Below are 24,116 nucleotides of genomic sequence, written 5' to 3'. Positions count from 1 at the left end.
TTCTACCTTTAATCAGTTACTTTAGCTCCCTGGAGGTGGGCTCTGAGGGTGACCACTGTTCCAACCCACCCCCTGAAAAGGTGGCAGAGGAATCTTAAAGACAATAATCTGCCTCAAAGCTACAGAAAACAGTTAAAAGGCAGCATTAACAGGGCAATTGCTGAATCAAGAAAAGACAGCTTCGAAAGCCTTGGAAGAAGCTCCGGGTGCTCTTGCTGGCCCTCTCCCCACTCTTTCCACAATGCAAGGTGGAGCCAGCTTGTCCTCCCCTTGTGGGTCCCTGGCCCTGTTCCAGAGGGAGCAGAGTGGCCCCTGTGTGCATACTGGAATGCATGTTATATCCAATCTATCAGGTGGAAGTCTGAGAGACTGAACCCTGGAACATGTCTTGGGCTCACCCTCCCAGAGTTTATCCTGAGGACAGAGAAGCAGCTTGCAGACAGCTGGGACAGTGTGAGAAACAATTAAGTTTGAAGTGGCCTGGGGCAAAGGACTACCAACTAAATCACTCAAGAGAACACCTAGGAGAGGGAGAGAGTCTATTTCAAAGGCAGTTGAGGGCTTTCACTGAAATTCCTGTAACTATAAACAGGGAATTCCTAAGTCCTCCAGCAAGCACAAGCCCAGGAAAAGAAGCAGGTGCCGCAACTCTGGCTCCAGGCAGGCTCAGATAAGATAGAGAGGATCCAGCATTTCCCATTTCCCTCTGCCTGATCTTCTTGACAGGAGGGCTAAACTCTGAAGGAGACCACCACCCAAAGCAGAGCTAGTTTGCAAACACAGTGAAAGGTGCTTTTTGCCTTGGTTTCTTTGTTTTGATTAGGTCTAGGCATTCAAGAAAATTTCTGTCATTTCACTAGCTGGATATAAACTTAAGGAAAAGACAGCTCAGGTACTAAACCCCTGAGTTAACACTTTTAAATATTAAAAGGTACAGTGTGCAACAAAAGATTACAAGACAAAGAAACAGGAAATGATGGTCTATCCAAAGAAACAATAAAAATCCAGAAACCATCAAAGAAGAGGACCAGATTTTGGACTTATCCAACAGAGACTTTAAAAAAAATGATTCTCAATATGCTCAAAGAGATAAAGGAAAAACATGGAGAAAGAATAATGGATATGCTATGAGGAAAATAATGAGTGAAGAATATGGGAATCTTTCCAGAAAAATACTGGAGTTGAAGAACACAATAACTTAAATGAAAAATCCCTGGATGGTTTCAATAGCAGATTGGAGGTGGCAGAAGAAAGAATCAGTGTTCTCAAAAACAAGATAACTGAAATGATTCGGGCTGAGAAGGAAAAAGAAAAAAGAATAAAAAAGAACACACAGAGCCTAAGATACCTGTAGGACACTATCAAGTGTACCAACAAACACATTATGGGAGTCCCAGAAGGAGAAGAAAGGGGCAGAAGGAATATTCAAAGAAATAATAGTAGGAAACTTCCCAAATTTAACAAAAAACACAAATATGCACATTCAAGAAGCGAAGAAACCCCAAACAGGATAAACTCAAAGAGAACCATGCCCAGACACAGAGTAAGCAATTTGTCCAATGCTAGGAACAAGGAGAGAGTTCTGAAAGTGGAAAGAAAAAAGCAACCACTTGTCTACAAGGGAATCTCAATAAGATTAAGTACTGATTTCTAATCAGTAACCATGGAGGCAAGAAGGTAATGACAGGAAATACAGAAAGTGCTGAAAGAAAACAATTTTCACCAAAGAATTTTTGTTTGTTTGTTTGTTTTCACCAAAGAATTTTATCTTAGGCAAGACTTTCTTTGAAAAATGAGGGAGAGATTAAGACATTCCCAGATAAGCAAAATCTGAGGGGGTTCATTACCACTAGACCTGCTCTAGGAGCAATGCTAAGGGAAGTTCTGCAGACTAAAAGGACACTAAACTGTGGATCAAAGTGGCAAAAAGAAACAAGGAACTCCCGCAAAGATAACTATACAGATAATTATAAATGCCAGTAAACTATTGTATTTTTTTTATTATGTAACTCCAACTCTTACTTCTTACAGATGCTAAAATACAAATGCATAAAAAATAATGATACACTGATTATTTTGGACATACAATGTACAAAGATGTAATTTGTAACAAGTTAAAAAAAAAGAGCAGTAGTAGAGGAAAAGTATATACGTATGCTATTGAAGATACACTGGTATCAAATATGATTGTTAAACATATAGGACGTTACATTTTAACCCCATCGTAACCACAAAGAACATACATGAAAAACATACTCAGAAAGAAAAGAGGAGGGACTCAAAATGGTACAATACAAAAATCCAAATAAATATGGAAGTAGGCATTAATGGAAGAATTGAGGGTCAAAAAAAGGTACAAGATTTACAAAGACTAAATAGCAAAATGGCAAAAGAAAGTACTGCATCATCAGTAGTTACTTTAAATGTAAATGGCTTAAACTCTCCATTCAAAAGGCAGAGGTTGGCAGAATGGATCAGAAAACAGGACCCAACTACACGCTGTTTACAAGAGATTAACCTTCAATTCAAAGACATAAGTAGGATGAAAGTGAAAGGATGAAAAAAAGATATACCATGCAAATAGTAACCAAAAAGAAAGCTGGGGAAGCTACACTAATATCAAATAAAATAGTTTTAAGTGAAAAACTGTTAGGATGGACAAAGAAAATCATTATATATTGATACAGGAGTCAATTCAACAAGAAGACACAATTTAAATGTACATGCACTTACTAGCAGGGCCCCAAAATATATGAAGCAAATACTGACAGATTTGAAGCAAAAAACAGGTAGTTCTATATTAATAGTAGATTGCAGTACATTGCTTTCAATAATGGATAGAACATCTTGACAGAAGATCAATAAGGAAAAAGAAGACTTGAATGATACACTAAAACAGCTAGACCTAACAGACATATATAGAACACTTCCCTCAAAAGGAGTAGAATACAGATTCTTCTCTAGTGTACATAGATCACTCTCTAGGGTAGACTATACGTTAGGTCACAATACAAGTCTCAATAAACTCAAAAATATTGAAATCATACAATGTATATTCTCTGACCACAATGGAAATGAAATTAGAAATAAATAACAGAGGGAGAAATGGAAAACTCACAAATATATGAAAATTAAACAACATATTCATAAACAACCAAAGGGTCAAAGAAGAAAGCACAGAGGAAATCAGGAAATATCTCGAGGTGAATGAAAATGAAAACACAATATACCAAAACTTGTGGGATGCATAAAAATAAAAAACCAACAACAACAAAAAAAATCACATGGGATGCAGCAAGTTTATAGGGAAGTTTATAGCTCTAAATGCTTACATTAAAAAAGAAGGAAAAAAAGAAGAAAGATCTCAAATCAGAGATCTAACCTCAAAACTGGAGGACCTAGAAAAAGATCAAACTAAACCAAAAGAGAGTAGAAGGAAGGAAATAAAAGATTAGAGTGGAGATAAATGAAATAGAGAATAAAAAAAATAGAATCAACAAAATCAAAAGTTGTTCTTTGAAAAGACCAATAAAATTGACAAACCATTACCTAGACTGACAAAGAAAAAGAGGGATGATAAAAATAACTAAAATCAGAAATGAAAAGGGAGACATTACTACCCTTTTGACTACTATCAATAATCAAAAACCTCCAATAAGGAAAAATTCCAAGAATTAACACCTATCCTGCTCAAACTCTTTCAAATCCTAGAAGAGGAAGGAACACTTCCTAACTTATTCTATTAGGCCAACATCATGCTCATACTAAAGCCAGATAATGATACCACAAGAAAAAAAACTACAGATAAATCTCTTATGAATATAGATGCAAAAATACTCAACAAAATATTAGCAAATTGAATCCAACAGTATATCAAAAGAATTAAGCACCACGATCAAGTGGTATTTATCCCTGGCATTGCGAGGGATAATCAGTAATTGTAATACACCACATTAACAGAACAAAGTGAAAAAAAAAAACCCACAATCATCTCAATTGATACGAAAAAGGGATTTGACAAAGTCCAGTACAAAAACTTGTAAATGAATGTTGATACCAGTATTATTCATAATATCCAAAAGTGGAAACAACCCAAATGTTCATCAACTGATGTATGGATAAATAAAATGTTGAACATCCATACAATGGAATATTATTCAGCAATAAAAAGGAATAAAGTACTGATATATGCTACAACATGGGTGAACTTTGAAAACATTACACTAAGTGAAAGAAGCCACACACAAAAAGACATATATGATTCCATTCATATGAAATGTTCAGAATAGGCAAAAGGATAGAGACAAAAAGTAGATTAGTGGTTTCCAGGAGCTAGAGGGAGAGAAAAATGGGGAGTACTGCTAATGAGTACAGGGGTTTCTTTTTAGGGCAATGAAAATGTTCTGAAATTAGACAGTGGGGATGGTTGTACAATCTTGTGAGTTTTGTAATATACCAAAAACCACTGAATTGTACACTTTAAAGGAGTGCATTTTATGGTATATGAATTATATCTTAATTAAAAAAATTTATTGCTAGTCCTTATCTTCTAGCTCTGGGGAAAAGAATCACAGCCAAATAAACCTGGCAAATGAATAAAGCAAGCATAAGTGAATGGGCTAGCTTTACCTGAGTGGTTTAATTGTGGTGAAATTTCCTGCTGAAGGAAGCAATCTTGTTCTATTGTTTTCTTAATAGAAGTCTTAAACTTCTCAGCTCTCTGGGCACGCTACAGAAAACAAAAGCAAGGAACAAATTTAAGAAAAAGAAACAAGTCTTCTTTAAAGCTCTTCTACGGAGAATCATTTCTATACTGCCTATACTATAATACCTCAATTTAAGAAAACAGTGAGATTCACTTACCTGAAGGCGGGCCAATGTCTTGCTGTATTCCCTTTTCAAGAATGCTAGTTTTTCTTTCAACTAGAAGAAAGACACCAAACAATATTGAGCAGGATGAAAGATGGAGTCAGAGGGAAGGGATACAGGAATCATCAGACATGAGCAAGCAGTGCTCAGCAAGGCCCCTCCATAAGAAATAGGGGAGGGAGCAGCACTGGCCCATACAGACTTGCTTTCAGTTCTCACAAAACACCAAACTCGAACATCTCAAGACTTTGGCATAAATTGTTCCTATCACCTGGAACATTTCCTCCCTACTCATTTTGCTAATTCCTACTTATTGTTCAAGTCTCAGCTTATGTTTCTATTTCTCTGCGGAAGCCTTCTAGGTCCTTCTCCAAATCCAGGTTAGACACTCCATCCCTCTGCTGTGCCTCCCCCACCGCAGTACTGATCACACTATCTTGTCTGTTTACTATTATTTCCTGGCTCCTATCTATGAGATCCTTGATAGGGGCTGTCATCCTCACACATTTCATTCAGCAAATGAATCTGTTATTCAGGTATCTCTAGCACCTGGATCAATAACTGAGGCACAGTGGTATCAGTTATTGTTGCAGGTGCAAGAGATACAGGCTGGTCAAAACCCCTGCTCCAGGCAGCTTTCATGTAGTGAAGAACACAAATAAGAAAACAAACAAGATGATTCCTCAGGGTGATAAGTAACTAGATAAATGGGGTGATGTGAGGGGTTGACTGGGCTACAGGGAATAGACCACTTTATATATATAGGGTGGCCAGAATTCTGAGGATTCCTATTTGAGCTTATACCTGAAGTTAGAAGGAGCTAGCTTTGGGAAGAACAGACAGAAAGATATTCCAGGTAGAGTGAACCACAAATGTAAAGACTCCAGGGTGGAAGGAGCTAGGTGTATTTGAGGAACACACAGAAGACCAGTGAAGCTGAAGCTTTCACGGCTGAATTCCCAGCCAGGTACATAGTAGGCATTCAACACATATTTATTAAATAAATAAATGAACTAGGCAGAGTCTACTTAATTTCTATTCTCTGAAAGTTCAGATTTTCTTTGTGTCTCTGGCTTTAGTGGTTCAAAGGATTCTCTCAGCAGTAAAGCCACTCCTCTCCCCCCTTTTTTCCCTGTTTCCTAGGAACCAAGAGTCCCTTTTGGAGGAACTAGTCATTCAGCCAATAAAACACCATCAGGATTTCTATCCTCAGTAACTACCTTTAAAAAAATAGAAAAGACCTACCACTTGCAAAACATGTTACTAGGCAAGTTGCCAACTGTGTGAATTTAAGCAAGTTACTTAATTTTTCTCAGTACCCATAGTACTGTTTCCCAGTTACCATAACACTTATTAGTATCTTACTAGTATCTAGCTCTACCTCTACTCATTCTCAATTGCACAGTAATAATAATGGCTGACACTCTTATAATGTGCCTCAGTTGGTGCCAGGGACTTTTCTAAGTGACTTCCATATATTGACTTCATTCAGTCCTCACAACAACCTTCCCAACAAGGGTTTGTTTATCTCCATTTTACAGATAAGGAAACGGAAATAGAGATTATGCAATTTGTCTAAGGTCACACAGTTAATAAATGGCACCACTCAAAACCAGTAGTCAGGCTCTAGAGTCTGCTCTTAACCTCTTTGCTAGCCCTGTTTATCACTGACCTTATCATCTGGAATTTATCTTGTTTCCTTGTAAATGATCTGCTTCACCCCGACTAGATGGTGAGCTATGATAAGAGGATGAGTTAAGGTGAATGAAGAGTTTAGTACAACGCCTGGCACAGCGAGCACAAAATACACCCGGTATAACATCATCTGCATAAGCACAAGGAGGCATGGGGATGTTTGAAACAGCACCGTTTGCGGAAGCAAAAATTGGAAACGACCTACAAGTCTTTCAATAGGGTAATATCTAAAGAAATGATGGCATTTCCGTACTACATAAAACTGTAAAAGATAAAGCAAATATACATGCACTCCAGGTAAAAGAAAAAAGGAAGCAGATAAGAAAAACGGAAGTTACCGAACCATACAAATCATACCATAGAGGAACATGCCCTTCTCCAAAAAATACATATTATCGGGGCGGGGGTGGGCAGAATACAACTACTATTAACACACACACACACGGAAATACCATACTGTTAGATTTACCTGTGTGGAGGAAGGAACCAAGACTGAGTGTGTGAGAGAGAGAGAGAGAGAGTGTGTGTGTGTGTGTGTGTGTGTGTGTGTGTGTGTGTGTGTGTGTAAGAGGGGTTGTCAAAGGGGATTGAGCTTTATCCAATAAGTTTTGCATTTTATATTCACGCATTACTGCCGCAATGAAAATTTGCTTTTAAACGCCACCACATCGCTCTTCTCCATACTTTTCTCCCCTTCCCCCCCACTCGGACAATCGAGGAAGCAAAGACAAGCCTAAAAGCCTAGGATGGGGGGGGGGGTGTCAGAGTCCTGAGTCAGCCCTTCCCGCGTCCCCGGCACCTTTTCCTTCTCCTCACAGCTGAGGGGCTTCCCGGGCGGCTCTTCCATTGGGCCGGCGGCCGAAAGAAAAGAGCAGCCCTCACTGGCCCCGGGCCTGCGGACACTAACACCCCGGCTGGCCCGGGACCCCAAAGGCACCCCGGGAAGAATCGGGGACTCAACACTGAACATGCACTAGATCAGGGGGCCCACGCGGGCCCAGCGCGCCATCCAGCGCAACCAATTAAAGCTACTCCTCGGCGTGCGCACGCGCAGCTGGCGACGGCCGAGCAACAGAGCGGGGCCGCCTAGAAGAGAGCCGAGCTGTGGAAGAGCCCAGAGGCCGCCGAGAGCGGAAGTGGAGGAGCAACCGGAAGTGGCCGGAATCCCAGACTGACAAGACTTTCATAGAAGCCGGAGCGGAAAAAAGGAGGCGGCGGCTGCGGCGATGGAGTTGGGCGAGCTGCTCTACAACAAGTCCGAATACATCGAGACGGTACGTGTGCCCAGACATCTGTCCTCCCCTTTCTTTCGAAGCCTGCCTGCGCCCCCATCCTGTCCCAGCCCCACCCAGGGTCCTTTTGTCGGTTAGTCCGGATTACCTAGTGATGCTTCGCGTATGATCTGGCTTTGTTATTTATTCCTTGCATGGTCAGTTTACTCTTTTTGTCTTTGTTCCTGATTTCTTTCCAGAGAGTGTCTTCCAGAAGGCAAGACCAAGACCCAGCCATCCTGATGTTCATTTACAGCTCCAGGCTTTGGGCCCTTTAAGCGATTTTTTAAGGCTAACATTTCTTAATCAATTACTATGTGCTAAGGATTATTATATTTTTATAGTCATTAAATGATAGACGTTAAAGTGCTTGAAACAGTAAGTGATCTATCAGCGTTACAGTTGTTTTTTGTTGAATTCTCACAACTCTATGGTATTGGTACAATCATTATCCTCATTTTAGGACTGCAAAATCGAAGTAAGACTTGGTATTTGAAATCTGTGTCTCTCACTGATGCCACTAAACTATAGACCTACCACATCCGCTTTCTGAATCCATTCTTTGGATCCCTAATTTCCTAATCCGTCCTTGCTATTTTGATATTCTGTAGACTGCATCCCATTTCAAGTTCTTTTTTCTCCAGTATTAACTTTCTTGATGGAATCCAGCAGCTCAGTACCCACTCAGTTGGCTCACACCACCTTCCTGCTGTTTGCTTTTAGGCATCTGGCAACAAAGTTAGTCGACAATCAGTGCTGTGTGGAAGCCAGAACATTGTTCTCAACGGCAAGGTAAGGGACAAAACCAGCTCTGAGGATGCATACTTTTGCTTTCTTTCCACTAAGTATCATGTTAGCAGGGTCAGATCAAATGTTGCCATGTTTCCTTTTCCAATTGTCTTTCTTTTGTGAAAGGTATTTTATTTGAAAAAATATTTGGTGAACACAAAATAGTATATATAAGTTTTGAAACATAAAAATTAAATCAACACTTGGAAACACATCACCCAATTGAAGAACTGGAATATAATACATAATGATACAATGCTACCTTTATGCTACTCGCTTTCTTTTACTTTTGCCTCCTTCCACGAGGAAACTACTATCCTGAATTTTGTGTTTTATAATTTCTCTTTTTAAAAAAAGCTTACCACATACATAAGAGTCCCTAAATAATAAACAGCATATTGTTCAATTTTACGTGGTTTTTCACCAAATTAGTATAATAGTATAATAATAATAGTAAAATAGGAAACTATTAATATTGCAGTTACTAAGTACCATAGTTCTCAACTCTGTGTTTCTAAGATTCAGTCATGTTTTTGCATGTGGCTGTGGTTTGTGCATTTTCACAGCTGTTTGCAGTTCCACTTACCTACTCGCCTGTTGATGAATAGTTACATTGTTTCCAGTCTTTACTATTTTGGACAATCCATATATGTTTCCAGCCAGATGTTCATACATCTGTTTTCGTGAACCCTTATGGCAAGTGTCCCAATGCCTGCAGGGTTAGTTGGGGATCAAATGAGTAAAGAAGACTGAATGTGAAACAATAGAGATAGTGGGGTCTAATGAATGGAAGAGTGCATGACCAATTATTTAAGCTAAAGCTGATTGTTGCTGTGTGGGAATATAGCCCTGTTTATCCAGAACTTCTGATTTTTTTCAAAAGAAACTGGAAATCTTGATTTTTGTAATGCAAATATCCCATATTCAAATAATAGCCTCTGCTTTAAATGATAAAAAATGCTGCATGGACCAAACAAAACAGATCTGCAAGTGCAGTGGTTAGACATCCCATTTGGCACCCCTTCCTTTTCCATTATTGAATTCAATGAGCTGTTAGAACTGTTTCTGCTTTGGTATCATTTTCTTACTTGTAAGGTCCTCGTGGGCACTTCCTTTCATTTTAAAGCTCTGTTGACTACTTTGAATCTGACTTCTCTTCCTTAGCTCCACACCTTGTAAGATAGGAAACTAGAATTCTAGTTCCTCTTAAATTTCTTTGTCCACTTGTGATATGGTTTATTTCTTATCTTTTTTTGTTTTTTTGTTTTCTTTGGCTGGAGTGTAATTTAGGCTAACTGAGATATTTACAATATGGATTTCTTTATTTCCAGATTAAGATTGTAATCTTTATTTTTAAAAAATCACCAAAAACCCAGAACTCTTGGAATTCTGTTTTCTTCCAAAAGAAAAGAAAGTTATTTTTCTCATTATAGATGGAACATAAAACTAAAAACAATGAGTGAAGAAAATTAAGGACCTCAGATGAAAGAAGTACATACTAGAAATAGACGTCTTTTTAAGTTTGAAGAAGATAGCTTTTGAAAACCAGGAGAAACTGTATTACTTTACAATCAGCAGCAGATGTGAAATTTATTTTTTTTTTAACCTCTAGAGGTTTTATAGACCAAACATATACAGGTGAGACTGATAAGCCCTTCCAGGTACAAGCCCATTTCTTCTTTAGTATCCTGTCTGAACCTAGGGTTTAGGCTAGTTTATTTAAATTCACCTATATGCCAGGTGTTGTATCTACCTCTCTAGCCTGGCCTTCTATCCTAGGCCCCAGACCTTTATTTACAACTGCCTATTGGTCATCCCACAGATACTTCAAGCTCAACATTTCAAAATTGAATTTATCATCTAATACCTGGAACTGCTCATCCCATCCTAGACTCTCTCTTACCCCCACCCTCCAAACAATGACCAAATCATATTGATTCTCTTCCTTTTTCTCTTTTCGTTTAACATTTTCTATGGAACACTTGAACAATCAACTTTATTGAGGTATAATTTACATACAATGAAATGTGCCCATTTTAAGTGTGCAGTTTGATGATTTTTTTAAAATAAACTTTTTATTCTGAAATAATTTTAGATTTACAGAAAAGTTGCAAAGATAATACAGTGAGTTTCCTTCCATCATTTGCCCAGTTTCCCTAACACTAACATCTTATGGTACATTTGTCAAACTATGAAACCAACATTAGTACATTATTATTAACTAAACTCCATAGTCAGTGCCATGAAGGCACACTTATTCACTGTTGGTGAGAATGTAGAATGGTTGCAATCATTCTGGAAGGTAGTGTGGCAGTTCTTCAGGAAGCTAAGCGTAGAATTGCCCCGTGATCCAGCAATCCCATTACTAGGTATATATTCGGAGGAACTGAAAGCAAGGGCACTGTGCTGGTTTGGATAGATGATGTCCCACAAAAGCAATGTTTTAATGCAATCTTGTGGGATATTTGTAGTATCCCAGAGTAATTTGGGCAGAGGATAAAGAAGTATTTGAAAAGCCCCCTTGAGGGACTGGGGAAAAATGTAGAAATATTAAATTTCCCAACTGGGGAATTCCTTATATTCTTGCAAACATTGGGGGCTACCAGTTTAGTAGGCTGTGCCCTCAATCTTGGGGCTTGCCCTTAGGAAGCTTGTTACTGCAAAGGAGAAGCTAAGCCTACATATAATTGTGCCTGAGGCACCCCCAGAGAACCTCTTTCATTGCTCAAATGTGGCCTCTCTTTAAGCCAACTTGGCGGGTGGATTCGCTGCCCTTCCCCCTACATGGGACATGATTCCCAGGGATGTAAATCTCCCTTGCAATGTGGGACATGACTCCCGGGGATGAGTCTGGACCCGGCATCATGGTGTTGAAAAAGCCTTCTAGACCAAAAAGGGGCAAGAGAATTGAAACAAAGTAGTCTCAGGGGCTGAGAGATTTCAAATGGAGTCAAGAGGTCATTCTGGAGATTATTCTTATGCAATATTTAGATATTCCTTTTTAGTTTCTAGTGTATTAGAATAGCTACAAGGAAATACCTGAAACTGCTGAAATGCAACCCTACTAGTAGCCTTGTTTCTTAAAGACAAGTATATAAGTATATAGCTTATATGGTGTGACCATGTGATTGTGAAAACCTTGTGGCTCACACTCACTTTATCTAGTGTATGGACAGATGAGTAGAAAAATGGGGACAAAAAAGTAAATGAATAATAGGGAGGGATGGGGGAGATGGGTTGTTTTGGGTGTTGTTTTTTACTTTTATTTTTATTTTTGTTATTTTTTTGATGTAATGAAAATGTTCAAAAATTGAGGTGTGAATGCACAACTATATGATGATAATGTGAACAATTGATTGTACACTTTGATTATATGGTATGTGACTATCAATAAAATTACAAGGAAAAAAAGTTACCCCTTTTGACAGAACATGTGACTCAGTGGATCATAACATAATTCTCAACTCATAGCATAAAATAATGGTTACATGATCTTTTTTTGTTATGTTTTAGGATCTGGTGGTAATTTTTTAAAATGTGCTTTTTTTGTAGACCATTGTAATGAATGACTGTATTATCCGAGGGGATCTGGCAAATGTAAGAGTTGGACGCCATTGTGTTGTGAAAAGTCGTAGTGTCATAAGGCCACCATTCAAGAAATTCAGCAAAGGGTATGTAATGTAATTACTTTGTTTCAGTCTTGAGAAAGATGCTGTGATTAGAGATGTTAAGTTGTGATGTTGTTTGGAGCACTGGGTAAGAGTTCACTGTAATGAACACAGCTTTGGTGGTGGTTGTCTTAGTCTGGGATGGCTGGTTGCCAGAAACAGAATCCATTAAGCTAACAAAAACAAAGGGGGCTCTGATTAAACGGACATAGGTATACATGGTAGAAACTAAGGATAGAAGGAACTGGGCTTCACAAGGGACTAGAACATGGAATGTATAGCTAGCCAGAATCAGCACAACTGTTCTTTCACCTCTCTTTGTTTCTGAAATTCTACTTTTTCTTATCTATCCTTCTCTCTACACTTAGCTCTCTTTCCCCTCTCAGAGACTGGCTTTATCTGCCCTCTTTGCTCATGGAGCCAACCTTGTTGTCTCATTTATTTATATCACTTTTCCATTTAGGCTTTCAACAGATACCAATTAGAGTTCTAATAACTCCATTCCCAATTCTGGTGGGTTCAGCTTGAGTTAAATACCCATCTGGTCTAAACAGCTGTGACCCACTGTCCCCTCAGTGGGAATAAGGACTGTCCATGGTGGTATTCTCTCTGCTTCTCTCCCCCTTTGCTTCTTGCCCTCCTTATTCCTACCTATGGCACCATCTGCATTTTATCCAATAATTCAGTAGGTATTTATTGAGTATCTTCCTTATGCCAGCCACTGGATTATAATATAGCCATGTAAAGATGGATAACATAGAGTTCCTGCCTTCAAGGTTCTTAAAACCTAGCAGTGGAAACAATTACATAAACAGATGGCATCTGTATAATGTAATAAATGCTGTCACAGCAGTATGAACAGTTAACCATAGAGGCACAGAGAAGGGAGCAACTAGCTTAGACTAACTGATACCTATTTGCCTGGCCTTTGAGGAACCCTAGGGCAGATCAGGCAGAAATAACCCCATATTTCCCAGAATGATGTTGTGTACCAGTTTACCATCACATCCAGAATTTGGATCAGGGAATATTTGTAAACCATTCACTTGAAAGCACTGCTCATTAGCTCAGAAGGCTATGGGTCAGAAACCAGAAAATATGTGATCCTTTTTTGAGGTTTCATACAGTGACTGATACTCTGGTAGACATTTTTTTCCCCTTGCCAGAATTCTTGACATGACCTCTGACAAAGGCATTATTGGGCTTGATATGATCTAGAAAACGCACCAAGAATGAATAAAGAGTTTATTGATGAATACAGGGATGTGTAAATAGGAATAGGCCACATAAATATAGAAATATAAAAGTCTAAATAACAACACATGAATGCAAAGTGAATATGGATCTCCCTCCCCCTCCATATCCCAATACTAGAACCAGAAAATACTGTAACATTTGGAAATTTTAATGTAAATTAAAAGAATTAACAGTACTGCTGTAGACAGTGATGAGATTAAGGAATCATGCTGCACAATGATACAGACCAAAAATATAATGAATAAAGATTTAAGTAATTGATGACCAGTATCATCCCTGACAAAATATTCCTGGTAGAATAAAACACCAAACTAGAAAGAGCTGGTGACCTTCAAACTATTTTATATTAGTTCTAGTCCAAACATTTTATGTCCCAAGGTACTGAAATTACTTGCGAATGTGATCACAGAACTACTTTCAGTGACCTTTGAGGAATTCTGGAGTATGGGAGCCATTTCAGAAGTCTGGAGAAAGCCTGGCTAACTTCTACACATCCTTTAAGTCTGTGCTTAAATGCCACTTTCAGTTAAACTTTCCCCAGATCCCTAGTCTGGATAAAATCTTGTTAAATGGTGTCATAACTTGGTAGCACTTAATACAATTATAACTAATAACTTAGTCATTTATTTAGTCTTTTTTTCTTCTCTAGATTGGAAACTTCTCTAGGGCTTTGATTCTGTCTCTTTTGCTCAAAAATTGTATCTCCAGTTTCTAGCATAGAGCCTGGCACATAGTAAGCACTCAGTAAAATTGGGGAATGAATAAATTTTCAAAATGTTGGGTGCTAGAAATTGTAGCTCATAGCCTGATGTCAGTTCCCTGAAATATTACAGGACAGATGACAAAAAATTTATAAACAAATTTGTGAACATTTTCAAAGGAATCAGGAATGAGCAATCATTCATTAATTTTTATTTAATGCTCTGAAGAGCATTAAATTATTTAATGCTTTGAAGATCTTGCCCCTTCTGCCTTGCTGTTTCCTTGTACATTTCTTTGGTCCAGTGTTGATGATTTTGAGCTGGTAGCCTCATCTTCTTCAACATTACAGAATTTCTTTAGCCTGAGAATTCTTTTCTTACTAGGAAGTCTTATTAAGACAGGATGATGGAATTGAGATTACAATCTGTAGTTCTATAAACCTTGACCAAAAGCACATCACCTTGACCTTTCTTTGTTTATCTTCTTTTCCTTTTCTAGTGTTGCATTCTTTCCTTTACATATTGGAGACCATGTCTTTATTGAGGAGGACTGTGTGGTCAACGCAGCTCAGATTGGTTCTTATGTTCATGTTGGCAAAAACTGTGTGATTGTGAGTATGATGACTCAGCTGGTTTATCAGCCTCACTTCCCTTATAATTCCCATCTCACATCTGAAGGACTCTGCTACTGTGACCAAGCTGGATAGGAATAGTTCTGGCTTTCTGGAACTGGGTTTTTCTTGCTGGATTTGGAGCTTTCTCTTGAAATTGCCAATGGCTAACTTTATTTTTTTTATTTTTTTATTGTAGAATATAACATATATACATAAAAATGATAACTTTCCAAGTGCAATTTAACAAGTAGTTAGAGAGCAAATTTCAAAGAATGTTACAGGTTATTCCACAGTTTCAGTTATTTCCTTATTATGAAATATAATTTAAGTACAAAAATATAATATCTTTCAAAGTATGATTTAACAAGTAGATATATAGGAAATTTCCAAAGTTATTATGAGTTGTAGTATCATAGTTTCAGTTATTTCCTTATTGTGAAATACAACATATATACAAAAAGGTATAGCTTTCAAATTACCATTTAACAAGTAGCTATAGAACAAATTTCAAAGGATGCTATGGGTTACAGTTCCACCATTTCAGTTCTTTCCTTCTAACTATTCCAATACCCTAGCAACTAGGAAAAGGAAAACTATATAAATATTCAGTATTCATAATCCTTTGTTAAATTCCATCTTTTCTGTTGCTATCTCTTCCTCTTGTTCAGTCACTTTCCCAGTCTTCAGGGATGTCTAGGCAGTGACCACCCTAACCTGTTCATGTTGAAAAAGGAGTGTCAACTTTATGAGCAAAGGGGACACATGTAGTTGATGTTCTTGAAGAGGCTGTTGCCTCTGGGTTTTGGGACTTAGCTGGCATAGGAGCACTCTGAAGGATTTAAGTTTCTGATGAATAAACTTAGTGAGTGAAACTTCTGTCGAGTCTCAGATAGGGATCCAGGTATTTTTTAATTTTTTCAGGACTACTGTTTACTTGGGCCTATCATATCGTGGTCATTTAGCATATCTAGGTGAGGCTTGCACAGGAATATCCTCCAGGACAACCTCCTGACTCTCTCTGAACTAAAACCTTATTTTGTTGCCTTTCTTTTCCCCCTTTTGGTCAGCAAGGCATTCTCAATTCCTCGGTGCCAGGGTGAGGCTCATTCCCAGAATCCATGTCCCACATCACTAGGAAGGCTCATTCATCTTGGGGGTCCTGTCCCACATTGGGTGGAGTTTGATGAATTTATTTGCCGAGTTAGGCTTAGAGAGAGAAAGTTCACATTTGAGCAACAAAAGAGGTTCTCTGGAGATGACCCCTAGGCATAACTACAGGTGAGCTTATACTCTCTACAGCCAATGGCTAACTTTTATTGAACCTCTTCCATATGATGTTAAACTCTTTTTTGGGGGGTTATTTTATTTTATCCTCACAAGGATCTAAGGGTGGCAGGTACTGTTATTATCTCTTGTTGGCAGATGAGAAGACTGAGGCCCTGAGATATTAAGGTTTGACAAGACTAGTAAATGGTGCAAGACGCTAAGATTCTTGAGGTAATCAGATAGAGTCAGGAGGTTGTCCTGGAGGATATTCCTATGCAAGCCTCTATGCAAGACGCTAAGATTCTTGAGGTAATCATAAGATACCTCCAGAGGGTATCTTAAAGGTGGATCAAAATCAGCCCAGTGGACAAGGTACTGGGCTTGTCCCTTTCAGGAAAGGAATTGGCATATGTAAGGGTCAGAGTCACAAAAGAGCATGACTTTAGGGGAACTTCAAGTAGTTCAGGGTGATTGCCATGAAGCTGCAAGTGAACTCTGTGCTCTGCCGAATTTGTGGTACTCTGGTCCGCAGGAGCATAGGCACCAGTTGGTTTAACCTAACCAAGGCCTTCCAACATGGGAGTTCTTGCTGTTTCATAAATGAAGAGCTTGATTTCGGTTGGGATTTATGAGAAAATCCTGGATTAGAATGTTTAGGGGAACATGTTTAAGGAAAATGTTTCCTAAATTTTAAATTTGTATGTCAGACTGGAGTCAAGGAAAAGCTAAGGCTTTTTAGACTCAGACTCTGAAATTATCAAAAAACTTACAAAAACCATGGAGTTCATATTCCAGGAGGCATGAGGGCCCAGCAAAGATAGAAAGTGCAGAATTAAGAGAAGTGGCTATTCTGCCAAATATTCTCACTCCAGAGGAATTCCTTAGTCTGTATTAGAAACAGAAAGCCTTTGGTTCAGTCTAATGTTGATGAAAGGAAGAAGATAGTGAGATCCATCCTCTCCCCTCAGTCTGACCATTTGACAAAACTGGCCTTCCAAGCCAGCTTTTTCTGATATTTTCTGGGTTTTTCTTATGCTTTTCTTGGCAAAGCAAAGACCCCACCATGGTAGCCTTGTCTTTTATCCCTTTATCCCCAGAACAAAATGTCTGAAAGTTAAAACCCAAATTCTATTTCCAATGTCTTGGAAATTCTAGTCCGTTTATCAGGTGCTCTGCTTTTTGTACCACTTTTCAATATCTTAATTCATGATATAGTCATTGTTCAGTTTTGGCAGTACTTGCTGAGCCTTTATAAATTCTCAGGTGATCTCAGCAGAAAGTTTCTTTTAGAATTCTAGCACCTCAGAGCTAGCAGGAAGTCTTTTAGAGACCACTTGTCCCCATGACACCCAGATCCTTCCAATAGCATCCCGTGTAGTAGTCTGACTTCTGTGTGGATACATGAAGTGGTCATCGTTCATCAAAATTGCCCAAATGCCTGAATAAAAAGCTAACAAGCAATAATAATAGGCACTGTTACTGTGATATGCCTTTTAGATTTATTACCTCTCTAATCCTGACAACATCCCTGCAGGTGTGGTGTTAAACATTCCATTTCACAGAAGGAGAAACAGGCTCAGAGATGCTAAATAACTTGCACAAGGATCTGTAGGTAGCTGTTAGACAGGAACATGGCAGTTCTTTCCTCCATTTTTTTGTTTTGTTTTGTTTTTGTTTTGTGTGTGTGTGTGTGTGTGTGTGTGTGTGTGTGTGTGTTTGCTGCTATTTAATTGATCATGCTACCCAGAATACTTCTGAAACCCAAATAAACATCATTTCTCTGAGTGTACAGAATGGCCAACTAGTGACCAAAGCAGGTGCCTACAGTCTATATGGTGGCTGGTAGTACACAGTGAAAAGATCCGTTTCCATTCTTCTTTTCTAGGACCTTTCCAGATCCCAGTTTGTGTATGTTTCACATCTCATGTGGCACATTCTATTTTCTTTAACTCAGTGCCTCGTGCTTAGTCTCACCGTGATACCTTCAGGAACTCAGGCATCACGGGAAGTCGTCAAATTATTAATAATTTGGTGATCACCAGGGGAGATGGCCAGTTGCCGTATTTTTGAAATTGCCATCAGGTAATCCATGTAAGAGAATTTGATAAAGAAGAATGAAGAACTGTAGCCATAAGTTACTTCTGAGCTGAGGATGTTACCAGATATTGCCAAGGCTGTTATCCACCCAGCCAGAGATAACTTAGCCAACCACTTAGAAAATTCTGACCTTGGAGGTATAAGCTTTTTAAAAAATTCACTTGGCAATCTATCTTTTCCTGGAAATACATATGATTTGGGTATTTAATGATGGGGAAAATTTTAACATAACCAAATCAAAGTTTAATTCATGTTCTGTGGTAAAATCTGAGATCTGGACAGGTTAACATTGTCCTGGTATTTGTTAAGATTTCCACATTCTCAGTCATATATGTGTTAGCAGCTTGTCTGTCCAGAACACAAGTGAACTTACAGGCCATGGGGACTTTGTAAATGCAGCCAGTAAAGACTAAACTCCATTTATTCAGCGACTAGTCTGAGGCACAGCTTTAAACTGAAATTTAGAAGCCTTTCCTTTCCCTTAACCCATAAAACAGAGGGGTCTCCCAGACCTCATTTCCTGTACTTAAAATACTGTGGGTCATGGCAGAATTGAAAAGTGATGCCAATAGATAAAGTCAAGCTTAAGGTTCAACCCACACCTTCAAATAACTACTGCTCACTTCTGGAAAAACAGATGACCTAATAACTCCATATCCAAATGTATTTGTCAAGACTTTTCCAGTTGGAATTGACAGAAGAGCAAACAAACGAACTTTAATCTGGTAGGTGCAAAAGGGAGTATATTAGCTAATATAAGCTAAGAGTGCCCAAAGTAGATCCTAATTTCATGTGCAAATGGCTGTAGGGTGTCAAATGTCATGAGAATTAGTCTCTGTGCTTTTTCTGCTTTCCTCTGGGCGATTCACTGTCAGGGCAGGTTCTTCCCTCCTGGAAACAAGATGGCTTCCATCCTACCCAGAGGAAAGAGCTTCTTTTCCTAGTAATCCCAGCAAAAGCCCTGAGGTTGAAATTCTTCAGACTGTTTTGGCTTATATGCTGATACTTTAAACCAGTTGCTATCAGCAGGCTTGGGGATTGGACTGAGATGGGTATAGGTGGTTTCCCAAAGAAAATATAGATTCTCTTATCAGAAGAAAGGGGAATGGATGTTGGGCAAGAAAACAACAAATGTCCACTAATTCAAATAAAAGAAAAAATTAAGCAGAAATCTCACAAGGTCAAAATTCACATAGCTTGTAATGCCTAGGATAACCTGAACTATATCTAGCATATACCCTCTCCTCCCAAACAAATGCATGCACACACACTCACTCACACCCCTGCCTCCTCTTCCTGTCACTTTCCCTGATTGTTATACAATATCATGAATGGAGAAAATATGAAATAGCCTTCCACACAGCAGACTAGACTACTTTTATTCACATTTCCTGATCTATTTCCTATTAACAAGGTTTTAATTTCAGGGGCGCCGGTGTGTGTTAAAGGACTGTTGTAAAATTCTTGACAACACAGTATTACCCCCAGAAACAGTGGTCCCACCATTCACCGTCTTCTCAGGCTGCCCAGGTAACCTTGGATGTTGATTTTTTTGATGTTAATCTCCTTACAACTCAAGCTTGTTTTTCAACACAAAAGTAACACATGCATTTTTGGTCTTGACAGTATGTTGGTCTAGCTAATTAAAATTTTTTTCTGCTACTAAATACCTAGAAATGCTATCTAAAATATAATAAGTATCTTTTTAAATGTACACTTTGGTTCACAGGAAAATAAGGGAATTATCAAGGATCAGAAACAAAGAGGGAACTAAATCCAAGCTATAAGCATGCACAGGTGATGCTGTCTTCATAATAGAGTGGTTTAGGGTTTGATACTCATGTGGGGATGGAAGGTAAAGCCTTGGATTCACAGATGACTGAGAGTCAAACTTCAAATATTCGAGTAAAGGAAGTACCCTTGAAATGTTATCCCTTAGTAAATATCAATGTCAAATAATCTGCCCACCAGCACAGGGAGAGAACAAAGAAGCCTGTCTCTCTTGGTCTGGGTGCTGGGTGGGGGAAAAAAAAAGTCTCTCTAGAGAACTATGGACTTATCCTATGGTAACTATGGACTTACCCTCATATGGTTTGGGGTTTGAATTTATACTTCCTGCAGGAATCCCCAAACTGAAAAGTAAACATAAAACATGTTCTGAGACCAATGCTACCTCTGGGACACCTGACAAAAGCAAACATGTTACCTCTCAACCCTGTCTAACATACCCAAAGGGAAGGCCCCCTATGAGCTCAGAGTTCCAAATAACAAAAGGTGAGGAAACAAAAGTAATACATGTTCATCCCAGAAAATATGGAAAACACTGAAAAACAGAAGGAAAAAGAAAACCTCATATTCCCCAACACAAGGCATCTACTGCTCAAGTTTTCCTCATAGTCTGTTTTCTTCTACATATTGTTTTACACAGTTGAAATCATTTAGCATATATAGAGGTGCATTCACAAATTCACAGATGGATATGAAGAGAGATTTGACAGTATATGATATCTACTACTGGGTCGTTTAATTGTTTTTTCCAATTAAAATCTAATCTCAGGTCATTGAATATGAGTTTCAGAAATGTACAAAATTATTATTCAAATTCTTTGGGGATGAAATTGGCCATTATATTGTTTCACACATCTCCACTTTTGCAAAGGAGGAAGAAGAGACTTTTGTTTAGTAATTCTCCCCATACTGGGTTCCAACTGTGAAAAAGTTTAGCTGTTCTAAGCCAATGCTGGATTGGAACAGCCCCAGCATTGTGTTTGATCTGAAGTGAGAAGGATATTGCCAGAGAAATATCTTAATCTCTCTTAGAACTTACTCAAGTTCCTTAGAACCAGTTTATTATGGTTATTGAGCATTCTTGGCAGAAGGTGGAGAAGCACTGCTTGTTTTTTTCAATCCAGATAAACACTTTTTTTTGGTGATTATAATGGAGGATTCAAGCTGCAGGAGACTTAAAAATCATTGTATAAATGAGGAAATTGAGGCCTAGAGAGGTTCAGTTGGCCAAGGTATCAGAGCTAATTGGTGGAAAGCCTTGACTAGCACTTAAAACCCTCTTTTTAGAGTCCAATGATTTTTGTAATGTGCCAGGATACTTTCTATGTTTATTTTATGTAGTTTCACAAACAAATGCTAACCATCTGAATACTACTATTGGCATACTGCATCTTTTAATACAGAGATATAGGGTTGTGGGAAACCTGGCACATTTTTAGATGGCTTCACAGCTGGATCAGGAGCCAGAAACTCAGATGCCTATAGAAGTTAGACAGATAATGTAAATGATTGAAGTAAGCCTATCATAGCTGTCTAAGAATGCAGACCTAATATTATGAGATCTTCTGATTTCATTTGTTTCAAGAGGAATCAAACATATGAATTTTTAAATGTTGGCTACTAATTTAAAAAAAAAAAAAATTTAAACACTAGGCATACCAAGCCATATGTTTGCAAGCCCAGTGTGGACTGCTAATTTGCAGAGTGCCTGTGAGAAGTTTTTTTTTTTTTTTTTTTTTTTGGCCCATGAGAATTTTGTGGCATCTTTTTTTAGACTTTTTCTCCTATCCTGTTATTTGTATACATTTACAAGTGTATATGAGTGTGTTTATGTGTATGAACGTATAGGGGGGTATGTGTATAAAAGATGGATATAGCCTGAAACTTTATACTATTTAATAGAATCACATTCTCTATACTATGCTCTATACTGTTCTGAAACTTGCTTTCTTCATTAGTATATTTTGGATATCTTTTTTTTTTTTTGTCAATAATTCATGTCATTCCTTTTAATGGTTACATGTTTCTCATTGCATAAATGTACCACAATGTAGGTAATCAGTCCTCTAGTATCATGGATCATTATAAATTGTACCTTGTTTTTTACTATCAGAAACTTTGCTGCAGTGAATACTCTTCTATACGTGTTTGTGCAATTGGACAATATTATCTGTGGGATAAATTCTTAGAAGTTGGATTGTCAGGTCCCAGAGCTATGAACTTTGAAAGTTTTGCTAGATATTTCTAAATTGTCCTCCAGAAAGGTTGTTTTCATTCTCAAAATAGTGTAGGAGAGAGTCTCTTTCCCTTCTTATGTAATTTCCCCTCTTTTATATTTCTGTAAGCCATTTCTGTTCTACTCCCTTCCTGTGATTTGTTTGTATCTAGCATACCCTGGCAAGATATTTGGGCATTGAATTCAGTTTCATTGTATGAACTTCAGAGCAGTTTCTTACCTCAAGGCCTCTTGCTTGGTTGGTGTTAAAATGGAATCCTGGGGTGGACAAATCCTCTGGAACAACTTCTGATGTAGTCAGAGAGGCCTTAACTCTTTAGATCATGTAATATACTAATCTCTTTTACCTGGAATATAATTCTTCATTTGGGGAGCCTTCTTATTTGTTTCCCGCACACCAAAAATTTTGATCATCTCGAGGATATGATCAGAAGAATTTTCTATTAGCACTGAAGATGGAAAACCTAGCATTTAGACACTCATGACTTAAAAAAAAAAAAAAAAAAAAAAAAAAAAAAAAAGCCCTTTAGAGGTTTAAACAGAAGTCAGAGTTGCAGGCCTTCCACTGCTCCACTTGGTTGATTGAGTCTTTTTTTCTCCAGGACTTTTCTCAGGGGAGCTCCCGGAGTGTACCCAGGAGCTGATGATTGACGTCACCAAGAGCTACTACCAGAAGTTTTTGCCCCTGACACAGGTCTAGTGTCTCTGCCTCATGTCTTGAATTCACTTGAGCTCTTAGATGAACTTGGAGGACAAAGTGAGCCATGGTCAGCATCTATAAAGAGCTCTTGTGTTTTTGATAACTTCTACCCTCCTTTATTTCTAAATTCTTTAGAATTTCTCATTCAAGGCTCTATGCTCTTAAGAATTTAGTAACAGAACATCTGGAGGAGTTGTCTCCGAATGCTGTGCTTATGCTTTATCTATTAACCGTCACTTCACAACCATTATCTTCCGAAGATAGAATCATCTGTTCTCAGCACTTCACCTGCTTGGTCCTGTGAAGGGATGGATCCTGTCTCAAGCAGAATTGCAGAGCAGGAACACTCTCCCCGAATGTGGAATTGTGCTGCCCCTTATGAGCACAAATGCAGGTCACTCTCAGCTTCCCTGCTCCTGACATATTTGTCCAGTTGCCACAGTTGTTCATAATCCTGGAAAAAAGTGTTTGTCCCAATTCCTGTTGGATACTAAAACTTGAAGGGAAGAGTGGTTAATGTTTCTTTTCTTCTCAAAGTTATGTTAGCTATTCTGAGGGTGATTAATAGGAGACTTTCTAGCATTCTGTTCTAGGACCTTTGACTTTCACTAAAAGGGGTCCTTAGCACCCCAGATTGTATTTTTGCGAAGTCCAAGATTTGAGTCTCCGTGTCTGGTAATCACTCCTTGCCTCAAGATATTTTTGGATAGCAGTTTATGTCTTATTTCACTGAAGATACAGCATTTGTTCCTTGGCCTAGAACCATTGAACCCACCCTGTATGTTCAGACCAAAATATCTGCCACTCATGTATATACAAGTGGGGCTCTTAAAATCATCTTGTGGGCACAGAGCCCCAGGTTTTACATGAATTTGCCAGTGCCACTCGTACAACCTCCTTCTAGCTAATAACACGGAAGGGTCCTGCTCTGATCTCTTTGCTTAGGAAGGATGATTGAGGTGGTTTTGTTTGCTTCATTCTGATTCTGCTGTAAACAAGTAGGATAGAACACTTCAGCTTGGAAGGTAAACTCTTAACAGGAGCTGTCAACAGGTTGTGACGTTTGCTAATACAGCTGAATTTAATCATCTCTGCCAGTTCAATGTAAAAACTGCTTTCTGGTTTGCTTTTTTTATGTTTGTACATTAAAGAGTCATACCTGGAA

The 24,116-nt window shown here is 38.4% G+C and overlaps 2 protein-coding genes across 4 annotated transcripts in view; one reads left to right on the top strand and one right to left on the bottom strand.

Moving 5' to 3' along the window:
* Positions 1 to 7,572, bottom strand: part of PALB2 (partner and localizer of BRCA2) — a 38,565-nt gene extending 30,993 nt beyond the window's left edge. For all 3 annotated transcript variants that reach the window (XM_037815143.1, XM_037815144.1, XM_037815146.1), the window contains exons 1-3: positions 7,364 to 7,572; positions 4,864 to 4,923; positions 4,630 to 4,729 (exon numbers count right to left, since the gene is read on the bottom strand). In XM_037815143.1, the coding sequence (XP_037671071.1) occupies positions 4,630 to 4,729; positions 4,864 to 4,923; positions 7,364 to 7,534 (331 nt within the window). In that variant the 5' untranslated portion in view covers positions 7,535 to 7,572. The remainder of the gene's footprint in view (positions 1 to 4,629; positions 4,730 to 4,863; positions 4,924 to 7,363) is intronic.
* Positions 7,573 to 7,702: 130 nt separating this feature from the next.
* DCTN5 (dynactin subunit 5) lies at positions 7,703 to 24,116 on the top strand. The gene is made up of 6 exons (XM_037814965.1): positions 7,703 to 7,838; positions 8,559 to 8,627; positions 12,177 to 12,295; positions 14,750 to 14,861; positions 19,655 to 19,757; positions 22,854 to 24,116. Exons 1-6 carry the CDS (start codon positions 7,791 to 7,793, stop codon positions 22,949 to 22,951), a joined length of 549 nt encoding a protein of 182 aa, XP_037670893.1. The 5' UTR covers positions 7,703 to 7,790; the 3' UTR covers positions 22,952 to 24,116.

The sequence above is a fragment of the Choloepus didactylus genome, chromosome 21 (genome assembly GCF_015220235.1).
Source record: "Choloepus didactylus isolate mChoDid1 chromosome 21, mChoDid1.pri, whole genome shotgun sequence".
NCBI lineage: Eukaryota > Metazoa > Chordata > Mammalia > Pilosa > Megalonychidae > Choloepus > Choloepus didactylus.
Note: the sequence above shows the minus strand (reverse complement) of the source record. Positions and strands in the feature narration are given on the sequence as shown.